This window comes from Megachile rotundata, chromosome 4 (assembly GCF_050947335.1).
Source record: "Megachile rotundata isolate GNS110a chromosome 4, iyMegRotu1, whole genome shotgun sequence".
Taxonomy (NCBI): Eukaryota; Metazoa; Arthropoda; class Insecta; order Hymenoptera; family Megachilidae; genus Megachile; species Megachile rotundata.
In genome coordinates, this window is record NC_134986.1 from 19,658,111 (window position 1) to 19,684,492 (window position 26,382).

At 44.6% G+C, this 26,382-nt stretch overlaps 1 protein-coding gene across 1 annotated transcript; it reads left to right on the top strand.

Moving 5' to 3' along the window:
* Positions 1 to 26,382, top strand: LOC100883050 (homeobox protein BarH2). The gene is made up of 3 exons (XM_003699864.3): positions 1 to 1,478; positions 14,358 to 14,580; positions 23,380 to 26,382. The coding sequence occupies exons 1-3, from the start codon at positions 1,031 to 1,033 to the stop codon at positions 24,278 to 24,280; spliced, it is 1,572 nt and encodes a 523-aa protein (XP_003699912.1). The 5' UTR covers positions 1 to 1,030; the 3' UTR covers positions 24,281 to 26,382.

Here is a 26,382-nt window from a genome sequence, read left to right on the forward strand (position 1 = left end):
GAGCGGAGGCGCCTGGTCCGCTCAGTGCTGGCAGATCAGTCGAGGCAACCCGATGCACACGCACGCCTCGCTCCACGCAGCGAACCGCTCCCTGATCAGACAGCCTTTAAACGCTCTTTATCTCCGACCAGCGACAAAGGATATCGTGATCTCGTGCCCGTGCTCGTGCCCGCGCCCGTGCTACGACCTCTCGTTATTTGCCGCGAGTTCCTTCCGCGCGCCGGTTCATCGACGCTACTTCCGGTTAAAGTGAACAGTAATAGCGTTTGAAAGAGTGCAGAGTTGATCCTGGGATGAAAGACGTTGAAGTTCGGTGAACGTTTAAAAACAGATTCGGGATCGAAAGCGGAAAATCGTGTTGAAGGGTGGTTGTCGACAGTGTACGTTGGTCGAATCGCGAGGAAACGAGAGGGAGTTTTCTTCGGTGGATAACTGGTAATTAAACGGTCGAGGAAAAGGAGAGAAAGGAAAGCGGAAATGGCCGGCGGGCTAGCTGTTACGCGTGGCAATTATGTTGAGCGGCCAATTAGCAATTAACCGACGAGAGCAGCGGAGCGGCCCCTTAATTGCGGCTAGGCACAACAACAACAACGAGAGAAGGAAGAAGAGAACCAAGGTGGAGGCGGAGGTGGAGCGACCGAGTGAACGGGCGGAAGCGCAAGGTACATCAGAACCATCTCACGCGCCATTTACTCCCGATTCTCGCTTCGAAATCGACCAAGAACTTCCTTGATCTTCCGTTTAATTAATCCGAGACGGCACGATCGAACGAACCGACAGGAATGTTGAGGGCGAAGCGACACCGGGAAAAGTTCCAACGGTCCACCGGAGGATATCGCTCGAGGATACAGTGAAGTGCGGTTGCTAGCCGGTCAAGGAATATTACGCGAACGCGCTCGAGTTCCTGAAGAAACGCGACGCGGTCACCGTCGGCAAGATTCTGTCTCCCAGGTACCGGGCGAGTCCTGGGGTGGCGACAGAGGCACCTGCAGGTGCCCGTAGCCCGAACGAACCACCTACCTGTACCGTGATGACGGTCCATCATCATCAGAACCACCACGTGGCGGCTCTGAGCGGCGTCACCGTGGCCAATAACGGTCTCAACCTGAGCAGGATGTCCGGCCTGGAGGCGCATCGGCTCGAGAACATCGCCGAGAGGAACGGCGTCAGCGTAGGCCGATTGTCCAACGGACTGGACGCTAGGAACAACAATCACGGTGGGAACAACGGTTTGGAGCGCGGCGACGCTTCGACGACGATGCCGCAGAGATCTCGTTTCATGATCACCGATATCTTGGGGGGAGCCTCGAGCAAGATGCACCAGGCGGGTCTGCAGACGCAGGAATCACCCGGTAGTCCTCCGTCGACGCCCAGGGACCTTAGTGTCAGACACCAGTCGAGGACGTCGTTGAGCAACAGTAACCTCGACGAGGATAGCGACGCCAGTCACCACGATGGCGCTTCCGTTACTTCCAATGGTAAGCGGTCAATTATGTCCTTATCTCGGTTTCGTCGGCCAGCTGCAAATTTCCGCGAAACGGCCACCACGATTACGCCGTTGCACGAAATACTGGCACGTGATCCTACCAGAAACGAATAGCTCAGGAACAAATTGCATATTCCGAATCGAACGCTGCCGTTTCGGGCATCTTTTCAGTCGTGCACGGTACCCTTCGGAGACGAATTGACTAGTTACTAAGCGATCGTTTCGGTGAATGACGCACGCGATCATTTTACAACGCGTACTCGGTCGGACCCGCTAGCCAACGAATCTCCGTACGGTACGCGTGGAGCATGATCGCGATCCTGGACGAGGCGTTGGTTAATTGGTCAAGATGGAATCGAGAAGGGGGAAGGCGTGAAATTAATTTCGCCACCTCGGTTTGTTCACCTGAGCCGCGTGGACTTTCACGCTGAGGTGTCAAGGACATTTATGGGCCGGACTACCGTCCCGACCGGATGTTCCACTCGGCGAGAGAGACCCGAGTTCGCCCGTCGCTGCCGGCTCGCGGAACGAAACGCTTCGGGAATCAAATATTTCCCGCTCGACGAAAAAAGGTCTTCCTCTTGGAAGCCCCTACTATGTCTCGACGTCGTTTAAGGATTTTAATGGTCTTAAATTGGACCTCGCCGATCCTAACGCTTTAATTATCTTACCCTCATTTGTTACCTTCGATTCTTTCGCCCGTAGACTTTCGTTTCGGCCGTTTAAGGGTGTGCGTATTCGAGTCCACCGGTTTTGGAAGATGGACATTTTTCTTTCGTATTTGCTTCCCGATCGTTTTTCGAAAAGCTACGAACCGAAAGTTTTTAAATGGATCGTTAATGGGCGGATAAAGAGAGAAAAGAAGCGCAAAACCAATTGAATCCGGTATTACGTATTCGACGCTGTATTATTCCTGTTAGCGGAAGTGACGAGTTAAAAAATAATGAGCATATCAATTTCAAATTTTAATCGCGTGCAAGATAAATGTTTCCCGAAGACGGATACAGCTCCGAGGTAAAGACACATGAAATATTCATTTATTTATTTTTTTATTTCTTCAAAAAATTCTCTAATTAAATTTCTATTTTCCGAAAAAGAATTCGAAGCAAAACTCTTGTTTCGTCCGGCTCGCGATCCAGCTACGACCCTCGAGGAAATCAGTTGATTCTGATCTGGTTCCCTGATGAATTTAACGAGCAAGTATGATGGAATCTAAACGCGATTCATCGAGTTATCTGAAAACGTTATTGCCGTAAATAGATGCGAATAATCTCCGATCGAAGAGATTAAGGAAGAAACGAGTCGATGGCTTCCTTCATTCATCATTCTTGACCCGTTTACCACGGTTCTCTTTAATTGAACCGATACTCGAGGGATTGTTGACCCTCGTGGACGTAGTATTTCGTGATCGATTCGGATTTCAAAATTTCATAGAACTTGCTCGCTTTCGGCGCTGTCCCCCTAATTAGAGGGCTACGCGGTTTTTTCGGGTTAATGGAATCCCGAATCAGCGTTACTCGCTCGAAATTGACCGTTTCGACACTTCCGTCCATTATCTCCGGTTCGTTCTCGTTTATAAACGTTCTCTCTCGTCGATGCGTGTATCCACGACTGTAAATTCATATCCAAGATCGTTTCCTTGTTTGTATAAACGGGCAACATCGAAGATTATCGATGGGAAAAGAAAAAATCGTAATTACAGTCATTCGTCAGAGTCCGACTGCGGAGTTCGCGAGGTATCCAGCAAAAGTACGGTTAATACCAATCATCTCGAAACAATTTCCGTCAATTTGCGACTGGTTTTTTATTCTTTTTATCCCACTCCATGACGGGTCATTCCCGTTTTACGTGGCTCGTCGTCGATCGACGTTCCACCGCGCTTTCCTTCGAGGCTAAGTTCATACGCTTACATCGTAATCGGCTTGTTTCCCACAAAAAGTACATTAAGAACAATTACGCGCATGACTACGGCTACGTGATTAGAGACACGGTTCCGAGCACTAATACCGCTTCTGACTGTGAGAACCAAACGGAACACCGTTTCTTGCAAAAACGGAAACAACCTTTTATCCTCCTTCGAACAATTCCAACGAAATATCCTCGCTCCCTGATCTCCTATATCTTTTTCCTACTCTCGTGCCTCGATAGCGATCGTAAGACACGTCGTCGACAATTTGTAAGAAGCTGCGTTAGGCGTGAAATACCTCCGTGTGCATTCCTCGGTGTAGGCTTCCCGGAGTTCGCACCACGGAGCCTTTTCAGTTTTCGAACGTGTTGAAATTATCTAGAATTTATAGGCGTAAGTGAAATTTACAACACGATTTAGATTTAAAGAAAGCAGAGAAACTTCAGTGGGAACGATAGACCAAAGGAAAGTTCGTGATTAATTCACCTGTGTGCAGACTCCCTGATAAGATAACGAAATTTGATCGAAACAAAACAAACGATCGAATTTGCTCGTGTTTGTCAAGCTATCGATGTCAACGGCGGACCGATATCGATAACAAGGAAAATAATGTGCATAGAACGGATCGGTCGTGAAAGAGCGAGCGATCACGAAAGGCGATTCGAAAGCTTCGAACGTGGCCGGGGATAGAGTGTGTCGCGATAAATGACCGATATCGTGCTTGGTCGACGCTTTTCTTTCGTCTAAACAGCGTACGCTCGAGGCCGTTATCAGTCGCGGTTAACCTCACGCAGCTAATCGTCGCCGGGCGTCCACTGAAGAATTAATGAAGGCCAATTAGAAGGAGTAACGCGGCGTTGTAATTGCTCGCGAGCACGCTTTCCGGATGATCGAGTCGATGATTAGACAAGATCCATCCTCATTGATCTATCGACGCTTTCGAAATATCGTCTCTTTTTTCCCATAATTTCTCTCGCTCGAGCGACCAGTTTTCTCTTTATCGATACTACGTCCGAGTAATTGCTCCGCAACACGGTGTTGCGTAAATTGCTTCATTCGATTCGACGTTAACGGAATGCTCGTTTCGATTTTCTTTCAGATAACGTCTGCACACATTATCGGAAAACTGCTAACTTTATACGGTTAATTAAATGCAAATACAAAGAGGATTTTAAGCATCGGAAGAGCATGATCTTACAGTTTTCTGATATCTTAAATCGTGTTTGTATTTAAATTTAATTAACCTGCAGCTTTGAGCGAAACATTTTTTACATCAGAGTTAGTTCCGTTAGGTCGGTCTGTAAATTGGCGTGCAAATTACGGAAGTTCTAGTGCAACGAAACACTCGTTAAGATTTTCATCAATAATATATTTTCCTTCGTTATCGATATCTGGTACAACATTCGTTTGTGCTCGTATTTGCTCTCCTTGTTATATGACATCGATTCGCACGAATTTATTACTCTACAACGATAACGTGCAACGACGAATTAGAGCACAAATTGTTCGTAGGCTAATCGTCTAGCAAGTTCTTTCGCGATCGATCGACAACAACCGCGCGTTGTAGCAAAAAGGATTAATATTAGAAAAAGGATGATTATCAACGAGTGGTTATCTTGTACTTGCTTTATGCGTACATTCTAATCTCGTGGGAGTAATTGTTAGGTTGCGCGAGTTGTCCACCATAGCTCGTTCAGTCGAATGAAGAATTAATGAAAGCCAATTAGGAGGAGTAACGCCGATGTAATTGCCGTCGGACATGCTGCCACGGTCTCGACAATTTTCCGCGATCAATCGTAGATTTTTATACCTCGCAGTTTCTTTTATACCTCGAGAATCGAGATACTATCGGACACAAAGTGTCCCACAATAAGCGACACTGCCGAGAATAGAGTAATTCCGCTTGATAAAAAATAAATAGAAATTGTGGAACGAAGAATGCGAAAATTGTCGGGAACATATATTAAGCGTCGTCGATTGAGTTGCCTGAATTTACGACGCCGAGTATCGAATGCTCGTCGCTGCTGACAGGTGTTAGGCTTATCTTAAATCTATGGATTCCCACAATTATTTCGACGGCAAGACGGTATCTTGCGATAGAACATCTTGCTACGTTATACAAAACGATACAAACGCAATTTTTGTCTTTTTAAACGACGAGCTAAGCGCTCTTTCCAAATAAAAAATCTCGATAATTCAGAAATATCAACAATATTCTGTGTTAACGATCGACGACAATTTCTTTCTTCTATCAGCATTAAACGTTAATTGAAACCTATGAAAAAAATGCTATTACTCTGAGGACATTTAATATTGAACCAACAATCTCATTGTTTTCGAGCAGTCGAACAAATGCGAAGTCGACAAGCTGGTATTTATGTACCTAAACATTCTTTCGCAACGTTTCAACGACAGACAGTCGCACCAGGCTGTCGTTGGGATTCGCACGGTTGCTTTTCAACGTTTTCTTAACGAGATTCGCGATCGCAAATCCTCTTAACTAGCTCGTTCCAGCGTTGACAGTGTTGACCTCGCTTTGCTTTACCCATAAACAGACTATTTCTACGTTGTTTTATCGCGATAGAAACCGTTGTACTTAATACTTCAGTTTCCTGTTTCCAATTTTTCATTATTCGATCAGATCGAGGAATCTGTGAAATCGCGACTTATAACGTTCAATAATTTCCGAGCTCGACTTGGCGACGCCGGAATTTTATTAATTAGTCCGACATGTAAATTGGATAAATGAAATTTAATAGCGTATGTTTGTAATAAATACGATATCGATTTCATTTATTAAGAACGTCGGGGAAACCTGTTATCCGAACAAGGATTAAATACATTCGCGAAGGAATATCTTGTTCGTAAGTCAGAAAGGAAGCCACGACCGCGATGGCTCGAAAGGAAGAACAAAAGTTCGAGGAGCGAAAGGTTAAAGGGTTCTCCCTGCGATTCCGTTGGAACTTTCAATTCTCGTGCGTTTAGGACAGCTTTTGACATGGTCGTAAGGACGCGTTCGGTGCCTCGATTATCCGGAGCACACAGGATTAATCCTTGGCCAAGATAGTCTCGTCAAAAAGTTGACAGCCGGTTCTCGTTTGTCAGGCCGGCTCGCATATACGAGGCGCAGAAAGAGAGGGAAAAAAAGGTGAAAGAAAAGGGAGCAGAAGAGGAGCTCGGAGCCGCTTTCGTCTCGGTGGCTAGAAGAGAGGGAGAAAGAAGCTCTCATAGAATTCCTAATCCGCGCCGAGATCTAAACGGTTGCCAATCATTTCCGGTTCTCGGATTAGTCGCGCGCGAAAAGTCGGCGGATCCCTTGTAAGGGCGTGAAACTGGCTGTGGCCCACGAACCTTCCGCCAACCGACGCCAACAATAAGACCCAACGACGAATCTTGCCTTCCTAAGCGGATTACAAACGATTCGTACACGCGCCCGAAAAATATCTCCATTTCTCGAGATCGGCTTTTTCACGCGTTTCTACGGTAATCGAATCGCATTATATTCGCGCGGGGAAATTAAGACTTTTCCCTTAAACTGCGGAGAGGTTCTCGGGTTCTCGTTTCGTGCACGACAGAAAGTTAAATCGGGGGGAAAGGTTAACCTTTCTTCGTGAAAAAGGCTCGGTAAGGGAAAGATCGTTGCGCAGGAACAAAGTTAATCGGGTCAGAGTGTATTGTCTCAAACGGTTAGCTCCGTGAGCGCTGGAATAATTAATCACGTTCGCTTAATCTGAGATCGGCCACTTTGTAAACACTAGGTGGTTTGCACGTGTTTCAACGAGTACGATCATCTACTCCGATTGCATTCTTCGGGATATTCCTGGGTGTATTGTGAAAAATTTCTGATCTCACGGCTATTTTCCGACTGATAAATTCGTTGGCGAACGATGGAAAACGGTTTTCCTCGGTACAATCGAGTGGAGATCTTAACAGGAATCTCCGTTAGCAATTTTCGACTTTTATAATTTTGACTCGCAATTAGTTACATAGATAAACTCGCGCAAAAATGTTTGGCGGGAGTAACTTCTACTTGTATAATTTGAAGGCTCCACGATTTTCGAACTACTTTCTCGTTTGATCGGAAACGAACGACTTTTACAATTTCACAACTCTTTCGTGACCAAGCGCAGAAATAATAGATCTAACAGAAATCACTAGTTTCTCCTCATTAACTCGACGACAAAGGGTATCTATTCTCGGTACAGTTTTCGACTAGGATCTCAGACCATGCAAGAAGAAGAAAAAAGTCACCGTTCGTCAACGTCACCGTGGTTAATTGGCTCTAGCGTCTCGGTTCCCAAAATTTCTTTCCACGTATTACGCCCAATGCAGTTCGCAATTAACACGCGAGCATAGTGGTCACGAACGCGACGTACACACACCAGCACGTGTGTAGAATCGTGTACAAGGAGGTAGGACACGTGTACACGAACCCCATAGAACAACGTTGACGACTGCTAGGAGGCCACTCGGCGAGTCGCTAACACGACTTTTGCGTGACCAAGTCCGGCCTTGATGTCATAAGGACCAGGTTTCGGTGTTGCTGGAACCACTGTCCGTGTATCGCAACATCGACCGCCAGCGTTCGATCATTTCAAACAGCTCCAATTTCGTCCATTTTCAACCTCTGTAACGAATCGAAGCTTTACAGAAACTGGGCGTTGCGTAGAGAGACGTTTTATGTCATACACTGTCATACATTTATTGCAACTACAGATGTAACGCTTTTGACCAATATTTAATCTCTTCAAGGATGATCTCAAGTTTATATTATGTGAAAGCAATGATAATGCATACACATTTGGTAGATGAGTTTAAAGAGAAACGAAATATTCGCATACGTGTATCTTCAAAGAGGTTAAAAGAATTCAATGTGGTTCAATGTAATAAAATTAATTTTTCCAGAATAAAGTCGAGACACAATTAGAAAAATTTCTTGAAAGATAATTTGTAAGTACTATTTAAAGAATAATATAAAGACTTAAAATGAAACAAGTACAATGGTGACTTAAACCTCCCCCAGTTTAGAATACCATGTTGAACGTCGATTCGTTAAGCGATTCGAAGTTTCAAAAAGACGAAGACTTTACCGGTTTTCGGTCAACGCACGCAGAACATTCGATTTGCCAATAGTAGTAAATCCGATTTGAAGTTGAAAGTCTCTTGACGACTTCCCTGTTGGCTATCTGCAATTAGGGTAAGCTACTCATTGCTCAGGACTTTGTTCCCCTTGCTACCCTACAACATCGTCTGTCCTCGTTTCTCTCTCTATCTAACTTTGTCGAGGGATGCCTCGCCCATGATACCCAACTCGATGAGAATTCAATAACATTTTGATACAACCCTTTTGCTATTAATTACAACTCTTGAAACAATCAGATACTAATATGTTAGGCATCATTGAAAACTGTAGAACGTTTCAATTTGTTTGAAAAGTAGAAGATCGAAAGTCCTCTTTACCAGAACACGCAACATATTAAAATTTGCACATATGCTTTTATAAGAATAGAAGAATGAAGTCGTGCTGAAGCGAGCTGAAAGCGATTTAAAGGCAGAGAAAGGAAGGGGTGCAACGGAATTTCTGTCAAGAATCGATGTACGACATTTCGTTGAAGGAAATAAAAATGTCTGCGGTCGTGGAAAGCGCGTAAAACTTTATACCGTGTCCTACCTAATTATGTAGTTGGACGCGATCCGAGGGCGCAGTAGTCCGTATTCCTATTCACCGGCCACGCGGAATGCACCTGGTGAAATTCGAGAAACGCGCTCGTTATGCACCCCGCGAAACCTTAGGCTCGCATAATTCGATCTGACAGTAACTCCCGATTGCATTTTTCCCTATAATGTTTCCACGCTGCGACAGATCATTGTACAGGCCGACACTCGACACCTCCCTGTCCTTATTCCGCCATCGAGATCCTTCGAAAAAGGTTTGCAGCGCTATCGTGACAAAATTGTTCGCAATAAACACTTTGCGGGAACGATTAACTTCTTGTACCTCCGGAGAAATTTTTGTCAAACTACTTATCAAATTTCACGTAGACACTTGATTTTAAGGCCCCTTGAAATCTTATACCCTTATATTGAATTATATGTTTCACCCTGTACCACTTACATTAATTATTTCTCTAAATTTGTTTGAAAGTATTAAGTCAAATGTCGACAATTAGCCCATACGAATAACGCTAGTAATTGGACACCATCTCCGTAGTTTGTTTTTCAAATTCTCGACGACGGTTTGTTCCCCCGTGGGGTTGACTGCAAATAAAGTGGGCAGGCAATAAAACCTTAGCCCTATAACATTATCCCCGGTGTACTCTACCCCAAAGGTGGCGACACGGTAACACAATACAGAAGAGGGGTCAGATTCTACCCCCGTAGAGAACCGTCGCTGTTCTACACGGCAAGAGGGGGTGTGTACATGGCGGAAGAAGGGGCAGAGTACGAGGCCAAGCGGGAGCATGTGACTGGAATCGACAAAATAAAAAATTTTCTATGCATTAGAAGTCGTAATTTCAGTTAGCTAGGTAAAGATTAATTTTATTGGCTTAATTTGCCAGATAATATCTCTCTGACGAGACATAGAGTAGGAGGGAGTAGTAGAGGGTGTTTCCATTATGCGCCGAGATTTTATTCGCTTATTGCCGTGCAAGTTTTGTCGTGACTAACCAGTTCGCAGGTGTGTGTTTTTAGCCGCAAAGCTGGCGCAATGCCGTTAACATTCGTGGAATGTAGATGTAAACCGCACGTAACAGTCTGTGACATAAAGAGCGGCTCAAGAGGCTGCGAACCGATGCGAACGCTTCTTAATTCATTTAATTAAAATATAATTATGCAGTCGATACGGAATATTTTTTTCAAATTCAGCTCACAATAAATGGTAGAAATATATTTAAATCGTATAATGATTTAAACAAAGTCGTTACTTCAAAGCATAATAGAGGCAATTAAGATAACTAAAAAAGTATTCTGCGAATAACAATTTCGCCCGACTCTTCTTTATGTATCTATGGTAAACTAAGCAGTTCTGTTTTTAACGCTTGAATAAAATTCCTCTAATCAGCTTCGAGTAACTAGTTCCGTTTGCGCGACATGGGGACGCCATGTCGCAAAGTAGGCTAATTTTTCCACGAGGAAAAATGACCGAAAATACAGGCACTTTTTACACCCAGTATAAGCACGTCGATGGCAATATGGTTAAAAAAATACGCGTCGTTGATCTCGAAGCACTGCAATCACTCGTCCAGGTATGTTCGCGCACAGTAATCGCCTGTACATCCTGCAGGTGTCGCGGTTTCGTTGTTAAACGAAAAAAAAAAGGTGGACTCGTCGGCCGAAGACGATACCTGTCGGTGACGTGAACACGGCCGTGCTGGCACTAATTGCGCCAGCGAATAATTGCTCGATAAACATCCTGTTAATCTCACTTTTATGTTCTATACATTGTAGAGCCTCATGTCGGTGCCTCGTAGCACGCGAGCCTCTCGTTTTCCCTCTCCGTTGCTCGCACACGAAACACGACAATTTTCATGGGTGCATACACGACGTGCATCCGGTGCAAGCGTCGTATTCCTGACGTTTGCCGCAACGATTACACACGTACGAAACGTAATTAAAGTAACGCAAAGCCGTCTATATGATCGAGTAATCTCCGAGCTCGAATAGGTTGACCGGTTAAAATCGAACCAATTCGGAGAAACGATCCGTTGACCATATTTTTTTCTCCATTTTTGTTCACCCTTTGATTGCATGCAGCCGATGGGAATACCGTTAGCCGGTAATTTCATTGGCGACAAATCTGATCCGTTGTTTCGACGCGTTAACTTCGTTCCGTTATGTGTACGAATACTTAATTAACTTTTCTAGGCTGTCGCTTCACCTACGGGTATCATGCTCGAATTCGATCGACCTTCCTAGTTTCTTTCGCGTTGTTTTTCCGGACACGACAATTGTTTTAATCCGATGAAAAATGAAGCGACTTCTTTCGGACCGTAGTTCTTTCTCTTGGAGAGTATAGCAACCCTGGAAGCATTTCCAGCCACTCATTTTTCTTCCTTTCGCCGTTGACGTTATTCTCTTGACTTCCCCTGCCACCTGTTTCCATTACACGACGCTTCGAGTTTCGTCCGTGTTTTTTTTCCTCGGTTCTTCGAGAACTGGAAGCTGTCTCGGGAAAGAATTTTGAGCAAGCACCATATATCTTCGCGTTGTCCATACATTTCCTCTCCACTTTATTGTTCTCGCGGTATAAATTTACGTCCAAGTCGATCCTGTATCTTCTTAGACTTTCGACAAAGTATGAAACTTCCGAATGTTCAAGGATTAGTAATTCTTAGATTCTACCGATAGCAGGACTTTCGGAATAATATCAAAAAATTAACGTCGTTTAAATCCTTATCTCGCCCGTTATGCGATAAGAGGCTAAGAATAACTTTTGCATTTAATTTTTATTTTACTTTTGGCGATAAATAGTTCCTGTATTTAAACCGAACGGATCGCGGAAAAACGATTTTTCCGAATCCGTTTGGGAAACATTGACCGCCATTATCGGTCGAGATAAAGCGGAACGTATGTAGAGCCATAAAGACATCCAGGCTCAAGGATAAAACCCTTAGCTACGTGCCGTGGGAGTAAACGGTAGGAGAAGCGTATAAAAAGTAGCTTTTTCAAAGAGGCAGAGAGAAGAAGACGAAAGGAAGCAACTGTTTCGCGATGCTTCTCGAGTTACTTGAAACTCTCTTCTCTTTGCGGATGGGGTTGGCAAGAGGGTGAAAAAGTTCCAACGTCTTGGAAACGTCTAAAAAAAAAAGGTGAACCGTGTCGGTTCAGACGTAGCCTGCCTCTAAGTGTATCACATAGTAAATTTAGTTTTCCAACCTCCGTTTCCCTATCTCTGGCCGTCTTTGTCGAGCCGTTACAGTCCACGATGAAATCCCTCTTTCCTGAGGGATCGTCGGCCATCTTTGCCAACATGGCGGACTAGTCCCGGATCCGTTCGAGCGAATCTGGCCGATCAAACGGAGGCTAAGAGCCACGCTTTCGTTCGAGTTAACTCAATCCGCTGCCTCTCCATCGCTCCACTCTTCTCTCTTTCCCCGCTACGTCTGTCCGCTTCTTCCCCACTGCCTCCTCCTGCACACCGTTTCTTTTCCGCACCACCCACGACCGTTCCAATCGATGAGCTCGCGACAACGGTCCTTTAGATACTTTTAGAAGCCCGCAGAACATCTCCCCCGGGGGTTGCTCGACTGATCGCTCCCCCGACGGGATTCGCTGCAACCCTTGGACCTTCCAATTCTCTACCGCTATGGATAGCTGATATTACTTCCGCTTTCAAGTTAAGTACGATGTTTGTTTGCTTTCGATACGTTTAAGGACGATGGAAAATTGTTTCGAGGTCGAGATTGCTTTTGTGCGGTCACAATCTTGCTTCAAGGTTAAAATAATTGGACGCGATGCAAAAATCGTGGACACGTCGATAGAACAGATGTTGAACTCTTTGAGCAGTTACGACGGAATTAAATATTTTAAACAGCTATACTAGCTTTGGGTGTTTCTGGAGCTGGGTGACGATCGAAATATTTTACATTTTGATTCTAAAATACAATTTAGAACTAGCGTAGTAAACTTGAAATGTTCAAAGGCTAATTAAACCATAACTATCAACAGCGCAATCAATTGTACGTCTACGATTACATGACTCGATAGATATCTCGTTGCTAAGAAAAGGCCTCTATCAGACCTTCTTATCCCGCATAATCTAAGAGCTCCGACGAACAATACATTGTCAATATTCCAGAGTTCTTCCTGTTTATCGTCGATACTGAAATACCGACTTTCCGACACTGTACACGAGAACCCCCGGTATTTACCGAGGTCTCCATACCGCGTAAATGTTTCGATCTCATAAAATAAATAAGTTTGATGAGCTTTTCTTTGAGACGAATTTTATCCGTACACGTTTGTTCCGGCAAGATGGCTAGGAAATTGCGTCCCTTTCACGAGGGCGAGGAAAAGAGACGCGTCGAAATAAAAAGAACAGCGTTAACGAGATTCCAGGGGGATGAACCGAGGACACTGGTGTCTGTATCGTCGGTGCACGGGTCAGATTTGATCCAGAGAGATGCGCGCGCGTGCGAGCCTGTATGCGTGTCGGCGCGGAGAAGCGCAACTTGCCGACGCGTATCGGGTGTAATCGGTTTCCTCGGGGAATCCCACCCTCTCTCCGTTGGCGCCGACGAACCGGGGGGATAATTTGCGGCGTCTCGACGCGACTGCGTGGTCCAATCCGCGATACCAGCCAATCGGCTCTCGGCTGCGCGGACTTCGAGCCGAGAACAAAAGGATCTCTCTGCCGATAGAGAGGCAGGCGGCTGTGATCGCCATACAGGGACCAGCAAAACCGAACTCCACCGCATCGATTACTTCCCCTACGGACTGCGATAAAGCTTCTTCGACTTCGACACCCCACCCCTATACTTACCCTTTCGTCCAATCTCCGCGTTTATCTCTTAATTACTAGGACCACTTAAATCTATCTTGTGATCATTGATACATGAAAAAATAAACTTTAAATATTTTTAATAATAACCCTTTGCACTTGGACGGTGACAGTCACCATTTAATTTCGAGTAGGTATTTTTTAACTGATAGTGCTATGATGTATGAACGTAATAATAATAGTTAACAACAGAGAAATGATTTAAACAAAAATTTGTTAACAATAGAAGTTTTAAAACATAAAGTAGTAAACTGAAAGGTCAATCGACATATCTGACAGAGTAATTCAGAGCGAGAATAATGAATGTACACCTAAGCTTTTATGACTATAAAATTTTCGCTGGATGTCCAGAACATGTCCTAAGTGAATTTTATCCTGAACACGTGTCCGAAGAGATTCGTAATAAAGTAAGTAGAACTGTGTGATTTTCAGCGTGCCTAAAACGAACGTTCCCCGGGTTTCAGGTGGCAAGGAGGACGACCCGAAAGGTTCATCGTCGGGTACCTTGGGGTCGGCGCAAAGCAAGAAACAACGAAAAGCGCGCACAGCGTTCACGGATAATCAACTGCAAACCCTGGAGAAGAGTTTCGAGCGACAAAAGTATCTGAGTGTACAGGATAGGATGGAACTAGCAGCGAAACTGCACCTGACCGACACCCAAGTCAAGACGTGGTACCAGAACAGAAGGTAGGATTAAAACTCGCGAGATTTATGACACCGTTGGATTCTTCTTGACAATGGGGAGTGTTAGATCTCCTGTAACGTAGAACGATAAACAATGTGACGTAACGTTGTCAAACGATATTTTTCTCTGACGAAAAGATAAAATAGATCAAAACTTCCTGCACATCTTTTTAAACAATTCCGTAAACTTTCATTGACCGAATTCTAAATCATCGAGTCCTAAAGCGAAATTTCAAAAGTCTCGAAGTTTCAAAAATTTTATGATCCCAGAGTTGTACTGTTGAAGCTCTAGTAATGACTGTAGTAAGAATGAATGGAAACTCGATATTTATTAAACGTTTGAAACTCGTTCCGATATAATCGGTCGATTCTCGATACGTTCGCAGGTTTTTTAAAGGACTGCTTGGTTCACGCTGGCGCGATTATCGGTACACGTTGCAGCAGGTCCGGTAAAAGAGGTATACCGTGACTTTCGAGACGTTCGAGCAAGAATCGAAAGAGGCCCGTGATCCTTGCGTTTAACCACGTAAACAGCGCCTTTGTTGGCTGCCGCGATTTCCATTTACGGATTCGATACGCGCCGTCACGAGCGAACGACCGCGGCTGTTACGCTTCTCATCCTGGTGCACTCTGATGAGGGTGCATCCCTTATACACGCGCACAAAGTAACGAAAATGTTGTGCTCGAAGAGCCGATCAGGAGCGGCTTCTTCGACGGTTTCTTATCTCCTCGTTCCCTGTTTTCAGCCGTTTATACAAAGTCAATCGTCCATTGTTCGACCGAGCTTCTCGTTCAACACGCCTTACTGAATCCTTTGAGTACCGTGATTCAAGCGTTTCTTTGTTGCACGACAATCTTTCTTGGTTGTTTATTAAATGGCAAGAATGCAAGACCAGTCTGCTCGTGTTTGTTTTCTGTCGAAGCACGGTCGCACTTTTCTGATGCATCGGTGCACGAACTTCATTCCAGATTGTCAGTCACTTTTTGTCTCTTCGAACGCTTTAAAATGTAACTCGGGTTATTTGCACAAAACTCTTTGTCACGAGACTCGGATCATAAAATTACAATTACGAAGCGTACGTATTTACTTGCGACGAGCTTCACCGGCCTATGCAAATTACGCAGTTAAAAAATACCTTGCGTATTATAAACATTGCAACATAGTATACAGGATAAACAAAATATGATTGCATAGTATTACGGTATAAATAATTGTGCGAAACGTAGAGGATACCGTAGGGACAGCGAGAGGCTAATCGCGAGTGTTTTGCAAGAGAAAAGAGCATAGGAAACGTGTAAGGAGTTAATTAATGGACAACGAGGAAAGTACGCGTGCCATGATTATCGTCGGTTTGAATGAAAGAACGAAAGGCTGGCAAGAGGGTGCAAAAAGCCGGGAAAATTAGTGACGCTTCTGTCGGCTGGCTTCTTAAGTGCCCGCTTAAAGTTTTGTTGCTCCGTACACGTTGCTGGCAGAGAATGACTCGGCGCCTTTTCGCGGAGGCGCCGACCACACCTCGGGCGCCACGACGACGGATTTTCTATCCCTTTTACTCCGGCAAACTACCACCTACGAGACACGGCAAACGTTTCTTCGACGCGGCTATCGTCGACCCTTATTAACCCTTTAGCTACTATGCGCTACTATAATGCCTCATTGCTAAACGATTTCTCAACATGAAACGTCATTATACGCGACTTTGTTCGCGCCTAACGTCCCACCTTATTTTAACCACGTTTCATTTTCGCTTTCGACTTCTTGCTTTATTTTACGGTGTTGTCACTGTTTTTCTTGCCTGAGGTGTAGCGAAAAATTGTTCTTACTTTAATTGAATCTATCGTGTGTAATCTATCTTGTACAAAGGAATATGATTTTTATAAAATATGTAGCTGTCAAAGTTAATCGACCGATCAATTAATTAGTCCACCATGTACTAACTCCAGAGCCTCTACCTCTTTGAATATTCTTTTGTGCATCGTACAATTTGAAATTCACATTTTCAATAAAAGCCTACGTTCTAAATCTTTGTCGCTCTTTTTTCGAGCAGAGAAGACAAAAGAGCCGGTGGCGAATAAGGGCGTGTTTCAATGTGTACGTATTAAAATGCAAGCAAGCGGGCGTCGGGTCTAATTGAATCAGCTTTGATTAGAAATTCTTCTTTCACCGTTGAGGATGCCGTTAGAACGGCAGAAGGATTGCTAACGAGCTCGTGGAACTTTCAACGGGCGCAAATTTCCTGAAAGCTGGAATATTTTCCAAACCTTTCTTCCTCCTGTCTGGCCCGTTCGACTGTAGAAAATCGAGCGTGTCGAAGTAATTCCCGAAGACAATGCAGAGCCAACGATTTGAATTCTTCTCGGTGGTTGTTAAGTAGAGGATCCTCGTGACTAACGAGCGTGATGATGGAAAGAAGATAGGAAGACCGCGAAATATCGACAGGACGAAATTACAGGCGCCACTGAATGACTCGGTGAAAACCGCTTTTGGACACAAAGGATGCCGCTGAACAACCTGAAATCGACTCTGTCCGCTGATTCAACTTTCGTTTCTTTCACGATCGAAAACGCGTCGCGTTCTTTTTTACCGAGTTTTGACACTCTCAAAATCTGAACGATTAATTGTTCGTTGCGCGCAGAATACATGGGTGTTGGTTACACGAGAAAATACAAGGACTACGCCGTTTAACGCGTCTTCCAGTATCCTTTGCAGTTCGATCGTTTATTTTTATTCCTCACCGATCTTCTAAAACAAAACGTATATTTTAATGACGGGGTAAACGTGCTACCGGATGTTTTTATAATTGCAGTGCGTCATGGAGCAAATGAAACTACGTTTGGTGCTACGAGTGCAGAATGTAAAGTCAGGCAGCTGAAAGATTATACACACTATCGATCAGGATTCCATTAATTTACATGGACAAGATTCTCATCAAACTTCTAACGTAGGAAGGTCAACGCGTAATTAAACACGTTTGATTCGCAAATCGCAGTTAATCTGGCAAAAGGACAACGACGAGAGACGGACGAGGCTGGAAAACGAAACAGGTCGCCAACCGATAATGAACACTCGCCTCGACCACTATTTACTCGCTCTTGAATCTCCGTGCTGCCGTTTAAATCGTCCAGTTACGGTGATTTTCTCCTGGCGAACATGCATTTTCCGCGAAATCGATCGCGGTCTCGGAGTCTAAATTCCTCGCTTCGCCTACTACCGATCAACGACACGCTCGTACCACGGTTTTTCTGCCTAACTACCGAGCATACGCATCGAACCCGATTATTCAGAAGTCATTAGGACTCGTTAAGTTACTTCTGGTATCTACTTATCGGTTAATTACGTACACGGCCATAAATCGAACGAAGAGTGGCGTTCACGCACGACACACTGATCGATCGCTCGTCAAGCGTACCGATTTTCTTTCCTAATGAAATGTGGCGTTAATCTTTACACGTTGCGTCGCTGAAGATCGAGTATTAATGCTGAACAAGTGTATGTACACGGCTACTAATCGAGCTGTTGAATTTATATTGGAGGTAGAAATTCCTAAAGCGTGGGTATCTACCGATGCATTCTGAGATGCGTTGAGTTAAACGTTAACGCGAAATATTTAAAAGAGATGCTATTTTGTATTCTACAACCTCATCTTTAACACTCAACGAACAAGCGATTTCAGAATCTCAGAAGATTGGGACTTTGGAATTTTGGAATGCTTGAAAAAAAATGTTAATCCATGTAAGATAGGAATTAAGGGCACGAACGTATGATTTGGTAATTGTTGATAAACGAGAGGAAAGTTGAGTAGCAGAACGGAGTATTCCATTACGCGAGGAGAAGAAGCCATCGTGCTTCCCGCGGCTTAGATGAAAATACGAGCAAGTGAAAACGTCACAGGGAACAGGATTGTCCTGTAACGTGGAAGGGGGACAAGAATCCTTCACACGGTTTTGCGCTCGTTATATACCATCAACGCTAAACACACCATCAACCATGGAACACGCTATAATGTTTTACTACATGGCTATTCAGAAGTAATACCTCATACAAACATTGGATAAGAAGTAAGGATACGCGTGTAACGGGTCATGGAATAGAGATACCGACGAGATAATAAGATACTTGAAAGTCTAAGAAGATAATTAAAAATTGATTTTACTCCGCGCGGCTGTCCATCGAATGTCAACACGATTTATAGTTAATTGAACGTATCGAGATTCGTATAGTCTAATATTTATAATTAGCAGCGGGTAAAAAGTAGACAGGGGATGTTTATGCATTTATGACACGAAGAAATATGTAGAATAGCGTTAAACTATTAATCATTAACGCGTTTACGATGCAGGCTCTTTGACGGGCGCTTGACTCGCTCATCACCGAGCTGAATTATTCCGAAGCCGCGTGGTAGGGGATCCGGTAACCGGTAATGAAGCGAGAAAATAACGATAGGAACGGTGACACGCTTCTCCGAAACAAAATTATCGCGATATTCGGTATATTTTTAGACTCGAGTGGAACTAAGGTGTACAAATGCGCATGCAAATACATCGTTACTCCGCGCGCCACCCTTTGGTTACCGGGCGCCGTTTAGCCTCGTTTTTTTCCAGCCATTTCACGAAATTCCTGCGACCCCTTTGCCTCGGTTTAACTTGAAATCGTACACGAAATCATGTACGGTTTCGTGGCACGAATTTTTCCGTCGACCGACCGTGGTCGGCGAAAGATCGGATCGGAACGAGTGCATTTGACTAGCCGAGAAATCAAGACGATCCGTTATGAAGCGGTTTACCAGCAGGCGTGGGAAGCTCATGCGTTCTTCCGGTCTGGGCACGGAGAAGCCTCGAGAAACAACGAAGCCGGATTCTCACGATTGCGATGTATCACACGACGCGTTAGCGATGTCGCCACGCTATTACGGCGCCGTTGGATCAACGGAGAACACCGAATGGTGAAAAGAGGAAGAAAAACGATGCCGTTTCTTCTCTGCATTTCTTTACACGTTCCTCCACTGTCTCGCGGTAAAATTTGCACCTAATTTACCGGTTTCAATGGAAATGTTTTTGTCCCTGTCTCTAATTAACAGATCCTCTCGGTTCGAGCCTGCTCGCGTTTACCTTCGGCAACACGCTTTGATACGGTTTAGGTAATTGCTATATTTACGCTAACTTTCTCCTTGGTTACGATGTTCTTTCGCAGAACACTTCTTTTTACGGGGACCTTTTGAGGTTGCTCGTCATTTCACGCGTTTGCCGAAATTCTTTCGAACTTCGAAATGCTCTTCTTGTGACGGTTCTCGATTAAATATTTCTGTTAAATTATTAATAAATTTAGCATATAGCGACATCTTGCAGTATTAGAAATGATGTGCGATGTTAGTAACAGAATAATTGAATATTAGAAACAAAATAATTGAATGTTGTACTTCCGTCTTGTCGTTATGAAAATGTAATTGTTCGTGATATGTTTGTTTTAAAAGAAAAAGTAATCTCTGTTTAAATGGTTAATCTTTAAGTTAAAATGTTTGTTGTTTGCGTTTTTTATTAAATAATTTGTTCATGTTCAAAAGTGTATTACCAATTTTGTTATTTTCCATAATTCTGATTATTTAACAATTTCATTTCGTTGTGACACGAAATAACTTCCAATTTTATTTTCCATATTGTCGTAATCTTCTTTAATCAATTGCACCTCACTCTTTGTTAATCTGAATTCGATGGTTGACATTCGTTTCCATTGAAATCGATCTCATCGTTAACGAGGATGATTACATAAACTCTGTGGTTCTCGATGGCGGAAAATTTGCTCGCCTCCCATTCAACGTCCCATTTCCTGTTCACCCTTTGTAACGTTATGCGTGAACCCCGAAGGAACATGTGTCCCGTAGCCAGTCGGGCAAATAATAATTTAAAAATATGTCGCCCTATTCTTTGCTCCTTCCTATCTGTCTGTCGCCGTTATTATACTAGCAAACCAACAGCTTGGCTGCATTAGTGTCGCGAGAACTCGTAACCGCAAAACCACCGACCAGTTCCAAACACCATTATAAATGCATTAACTCTCTCCCCCTCAGCTTTTCCCTCCCCCTTTCAACCGCGTGTTGGTCGCGTCATTTTTTATCCTTCGTTGATTTAAGTAAACTCTCTTGATAGCTTACTAATGCTTCAATTTGCTATTTCGAATTACCAACGTAATTTTACCGGTATCTATTCAAATTTTTCCTTATCGGGTCGGGTATCATAGATAATTGTTATCGTGACCTGCAATAAAATTATCATACGTAGCGTAAACATATTTCGTGCAGAATATTTTCTAGACGTTTAGAAACAGCGAGTGATAATAAACGGCAGTAGTAGCTTTTGATATTAGTAAATATTCTTCTATGATTGCGGCGTGCGTTTAACGTTCTCGAGTCGTTATATCGTTCGGAAGTTAATGATCGTGCGCTATACGCGAGCACAAAAAACTCTCATGCTTTTCTACGATTTCATTAAATGCTCCCTTCCTCGTCTCTCTCCCTTCGATCGCCTCTCAATCTCCGTTCGCGTATGTAAATCTCGATCTGGGACAATTACGGCAAAACGGGTTGGCGTGCCGACGAGTGGTTACGTTGGCCACACTGTTGGCCGGCTGATTATACTAACAAATAGCCCGTGGAGTTTCGCTGCCTAATCATCGCGTATCATGCCACGCGCTCGCCAGTTCCTGCGAACCTTAAGTTAGTACCTTAAAGCGCCCTTAGACGAGGGTTGATACCGGCCATCGCGAAACTCTTCGAACAACGACAAAATTCGACGAACGAACGGCAAATACGTGACCGTTGTCGGCAAATTCCTTTCCGAGCACAGTACTGTTAAGAACGTTACTCGCGCGAATCGAAACTTTTCACCGAAATTAACTCAGTTAAGAAGTTAACCGTACGCTGTAATTTTCCCTAGGGAAACCTGCTACGCTTGCCAATGCACACATTGAACCTGATCCCACATTTAATACCGGAGTGAAGGAAAAACTCTCGCACCATTATAACAGCACTGAAATTGGACCAATTACGCAACTCGTTGCGTCTGGTATAATTATCGAAGAGCAGAGAGGAAGATTACAGTCCCATGTTCGTATCGGACACGTTGTGATTTAGTTCTTTCGCTCGTCGGAGTTACAACGCGTTTGTTATTACTGTAAACGCTTTATTGTCTCGCGATCGTGCATCGTAATCTCGAGATTGCAAGTTGCCGCGAAGAAAAACGAAGTCGCAAAGAGCCCATTCGATAAAACAATTTTTCACCGAGGCAAAACACGATTTGGTCCATAATTAACGACAGTTATACGCCTGATCGATCCCCGTTTAATATGGATTCACGCTTCGATGGTTAACGATCGAACGGTCGATTCGCTCGCGGTAATTACCTCTGGAATAATTAGAAAAAAAATCGCGGAGCTCGACGAGCTTTTACGCGAAAGTACCAATAAAATTTTGACCAACCGAGCCCGTCGACCACCACCGTCAAACGTCACGATTATCCTCGACGATAAATCAGCGCGGTAGTTTCGCCACCCTCTCAATTAAAAGCCGACGATTCGCTCGCTGCGGAATTCGAGGCGATAATTAACGAGCTTTGCCCGCGAGGGGGGCATTCGTTACGTTTTATCCATAAAAACCGGCGGCACGAGATAAAAATTAAACAACAAAAAATGGCTATTGCATCGAAACGAGGCCGCGAATTTTTACGAGAGGATCCAACGGAGGGTGGTGGCGGCGAGTTGAAGTTCGTTGTCGAGGTAATTAATAATCAGGAGATCCGCGGCTGGCAAGGGACAAAGCGGCTCTAACGGATATGCAGCTCGCACGGAAAATTCGACAATTAATATATTTTGTGGGGTGCATAGAACCACCTCGTTCCCTCTTCGACTCGTTCGTCTCTCTCTTTCTCTCTTTTCGTGTTCGCGTTGCATCGTTCGAAAATGTGGGCCACTCTCTCTCTCGATATACCCCTGCCTTTTGTAACGTTCCACGTTTGGTGGGGAGGGGTAGCAGTAAAATCGTTCATGAATTTTAAACAGCCACCTCTGAATCGAGCCACGATCATTTCTCATTTTTCTGCCGGCGCGTTAGCGAAAAGAAGACTACCGAGCGATTCAGCGAAACGCGAGAGAGAAAAGAGAAAGGGGTGAAACGGGGCGAAAGAACGGAGACGACAAGTTGCAATGAAAACCACTCGTGCGATTATGTGATGAGTAATGTTTTTTAATACCCCCATCCGAGGGGTGGCCGGTCATTTTCGAGTGCAGCCACTCTAAAACACCCTTAATTGCAGTAGCGGCTCTTTGTATCGGTATTGAATAACCACGGGAGGGAGAAAGAGAGACGAAGGGTCGGAAGTGACGACGGAAAGAGCCCGAAGTCATTGATTTATCGTTCTCGAGAGGTTCCCGGGGGTTGGTTGGATCTTGCTGGAATAAAACGAAGGGTAAAAGGGGGGCGGCGAGCTGGCACGGCCGAGGGAAGTGTCAAGAAACTGTAACGATCCAGCTTAATGATCGTCGACTTTTTGAGACGAAGGAAAGATGACTCTGGGAAAGATTTCTTTGATCCGTGGATCTTTGTACGTCTAACGGAAAATTTCACGCGTTCACTGGTTCTGGGGGCCACGAATTGTTCGCGTCAACCAACAACGTCGACAGAATATACCAACGAGGCGGTGATGACTTTGAATATTTAAGAAATTTAGGGATTTGTATAATTGAATAAGTAATTAAAAAGATTGTGGCGGTATCAGCCGAAGATCTAAAGTTGCCGATTATTCTGTTTGCAGAACAAAATGGAAGAGGCAGACGATCGTGGGTTTCGAGATCATGGCGGAGAACAATTTCGCGGTGGCGGCGTTCCAGCAATTGTACGGAAGCGGTGGCGTCCCGGCAGCAGCGGTCGCCGCGCATCCTGCGGCAGGGCGATATTGGCCATACCTGAATGCACACGCGCTACCGACCAACGGTCTCTTCTACCAACAAGCATCCGCGGCTGTGACACTACAGAAACCTCTAGCTTACAGGCCGTACCCACCGACGATGATCCTGGCAGGACCCAGCAATCCTCTAGGTACGTTATCGGCCAGCTCTAGTCTATCGAACCTGAGCAACTACTACCGAGACAGTCCGGACATGGTCGAAGGAAGAGAAAGAGAGAACCTGGACAGATCGTCGAGGCAAAGAGACAGAAGCAGAAGTCCCGTGATAAGGGACAGGTCGCCGTTGAGGAAGGAAGAAAGACTGTACACGCCGACGATGGTCCAGGCAGGATCGAGTAACACTATCGGAACGCTGACCGCGAGTTCCAGTCTCTCGAACCTGAGCAATTACTACAGAGACAGCCCCGAAGTGGCGGAGAACAGAGACAGGGAGAACATGACCCGAGTACCTAGACAGAGGGATAGGAGCAAGAGTCCGGTGTTGAGAGAACGATCTCCCGTGCGCAAGGACGAAAGACTTTATCCGGCTAGCATGCTCCAGCCGGGTCCTAGCAACACCATCGTGACGGGGAATTCGGGTCTTCCGATGGCCAACTACTACAGGGACAGCCCCGAGAGGGAGAACCTTAACAGGGCGAGCAGACAGAGGGACAGGAGCAACAGTCGCGACCGATCGCCGATGCAGAGAGAGGACAGTCCTCAGAGCATAAGGGCGGACAGCGACGAAGAGAGTATACACGATATCTAGGACATAGAGGACGAAGAACTGGAGGAATCGAGGGAACCGTCTTCTTGCGACCAGATTGAAGAGGATGAATCAGGCTCCGTCGAAGAGGATGGTTAATCCTTGCAGTTTGCTCGAGGGTGTCTCGAGTTCCTCGCGTCGAGGCAGCTAAGAGGTCGATGCGCGCGAAAATCACCCCTAGGTGATCGATACCTAACTTCGACGCTAGTTCATCGCGATGTCGTGGTCTCGATCGCGGATTCGTATCGAGCGATGTCGCGAACTCGACCCGTCGATATTTCAGCACGCGATATCGTTGACGCTCGAACGTTGCTCGGAGCAATCGAATCTGACAGCGAACGTGTTAAATTCGACGCCATTGACATGAAATTAGCACGGAATGGTCGATTTCGTGAGGTGGAACACAGGAAATGACACGGCACGGGACGTCCGGATTTCCTAGATAATGAGAACACGCGGAGGAAGCACTGTGTGGTTAACCAAAGTTTGTGATTCGAACGGTTCGTTAGTGAATGAACAGGGTTATGGTGAATCAGTATTTAATGCTCGATTGTGATGGTTGTGTACTCAACAATGAATTATTATGGATAAACTGGGGACTGCGGATCTTTATGCAAATATGTATACGTCTTTTTACTAAATACAATTTGCATAAAAAAATTAAACAACCAGTGTTCAGCATCCGAGTATCATTTACGCATTCCCCGCAATTTATTCCGTTTTATTATACACACATAAAGTTAACGTTCTCTTCGCGTACTCTGATATGCCATAAATTGCATAAACGTCCGTAGTCCAGTTACAAATTACTCATAGACTCGAATTACCAGCACGGTTAGTATGGTAATTGGTAGCGAATCGAACGATGGGTGGGTACTCTCCTCGACGCGGATAAAAACTGTTCGGTCAGTTATCTGGGAAAAGGGGAGGACAAAGAATAGGTTAGAAGATGGCTAGATCGAGCGTCGAGAACGATCAGTGGCAGGAAACGAGCCAATCGCGTACCAACGCGAATCTACAATTAATATGACATTAGAGAGGATCTGCCTGCGGGGGAAGAAATCTGAAATGACACGAAATTACAAGCGGTCGCTCGGCAAAAAGAGGTCGGAAAAGAGGAGACTGTTGGATTTCGAACTATTCGGATAATCGACCGCTTCTCGTCTTCCAAACACGAAACCAGCATTTTCACCCCTGTACCCTTGGAGGACGAGAAGATTGGCTACTTAACTCGTTGCGTACGATTTTATGCATTCTTCCTTTTATTGGATCGTCCCTCGATAAATCCACCAGTCAGAATTGCCTTTTAACGGTGAGCGTGTTTGCAAAGGAAGCAAAGATACATCTTGCAATTATTAGTATTCGGTTGGAGCATGAGATGTATTGAAACTCACTACGATTTCTTTGGGAGTTTGACTTTGTAATCGCGTAAAAATCTCGGATAATTTTTTACCACCGCACAGCCATTCATAAAGCATTTCTTTATTTTTGACATATTGTACTCGACGATACGCAACGAGTTAACATCGATACGACTCCACGCTTCTGTGACTCGGGAGGTGGTTCCCGTTGTAAATACGATTAGAAATCGATTTGGTGGCGTTAAACTGTAAATAACCAGGCTCGCGGACAAAGTACGCGAGACGAACCGTACGGTTGGACTCGTCAGGATCGTGGACGTTTTCTAGAGCGTAAGTCGAAAGCAACCGTGATAACCAGATATTTCAAAGTATTTTTCAGATTCCAGTATACGTAGAAGAACGCGAGGAACGTGTTCCGATCGTGCAAATCGAATATCGTACTTTCAGTCGTTGCTCCATTATTCGTCGTTTCTTTAAAGTTTGGCGATTTGGACACGGCGTTCTCGCATTCAGCGATGAAATACCAGTATTATGAATGTATAAAATTAGGCTGTACGAGACGAGCAAGGTGTATGTGGTTTAAAAAAAAAAAACGAGAAAACTTAGAGAATCGAGTCTCACGGTATCGTGCGACTTAACGTTAAGTAATTGCAGCAACAAGTGCATAGTTATAAATCATGCTTTGTAAAATAATGTCTGTATAGCGAGAATTATTATATGGAAAATATATTATACTAAATTTAA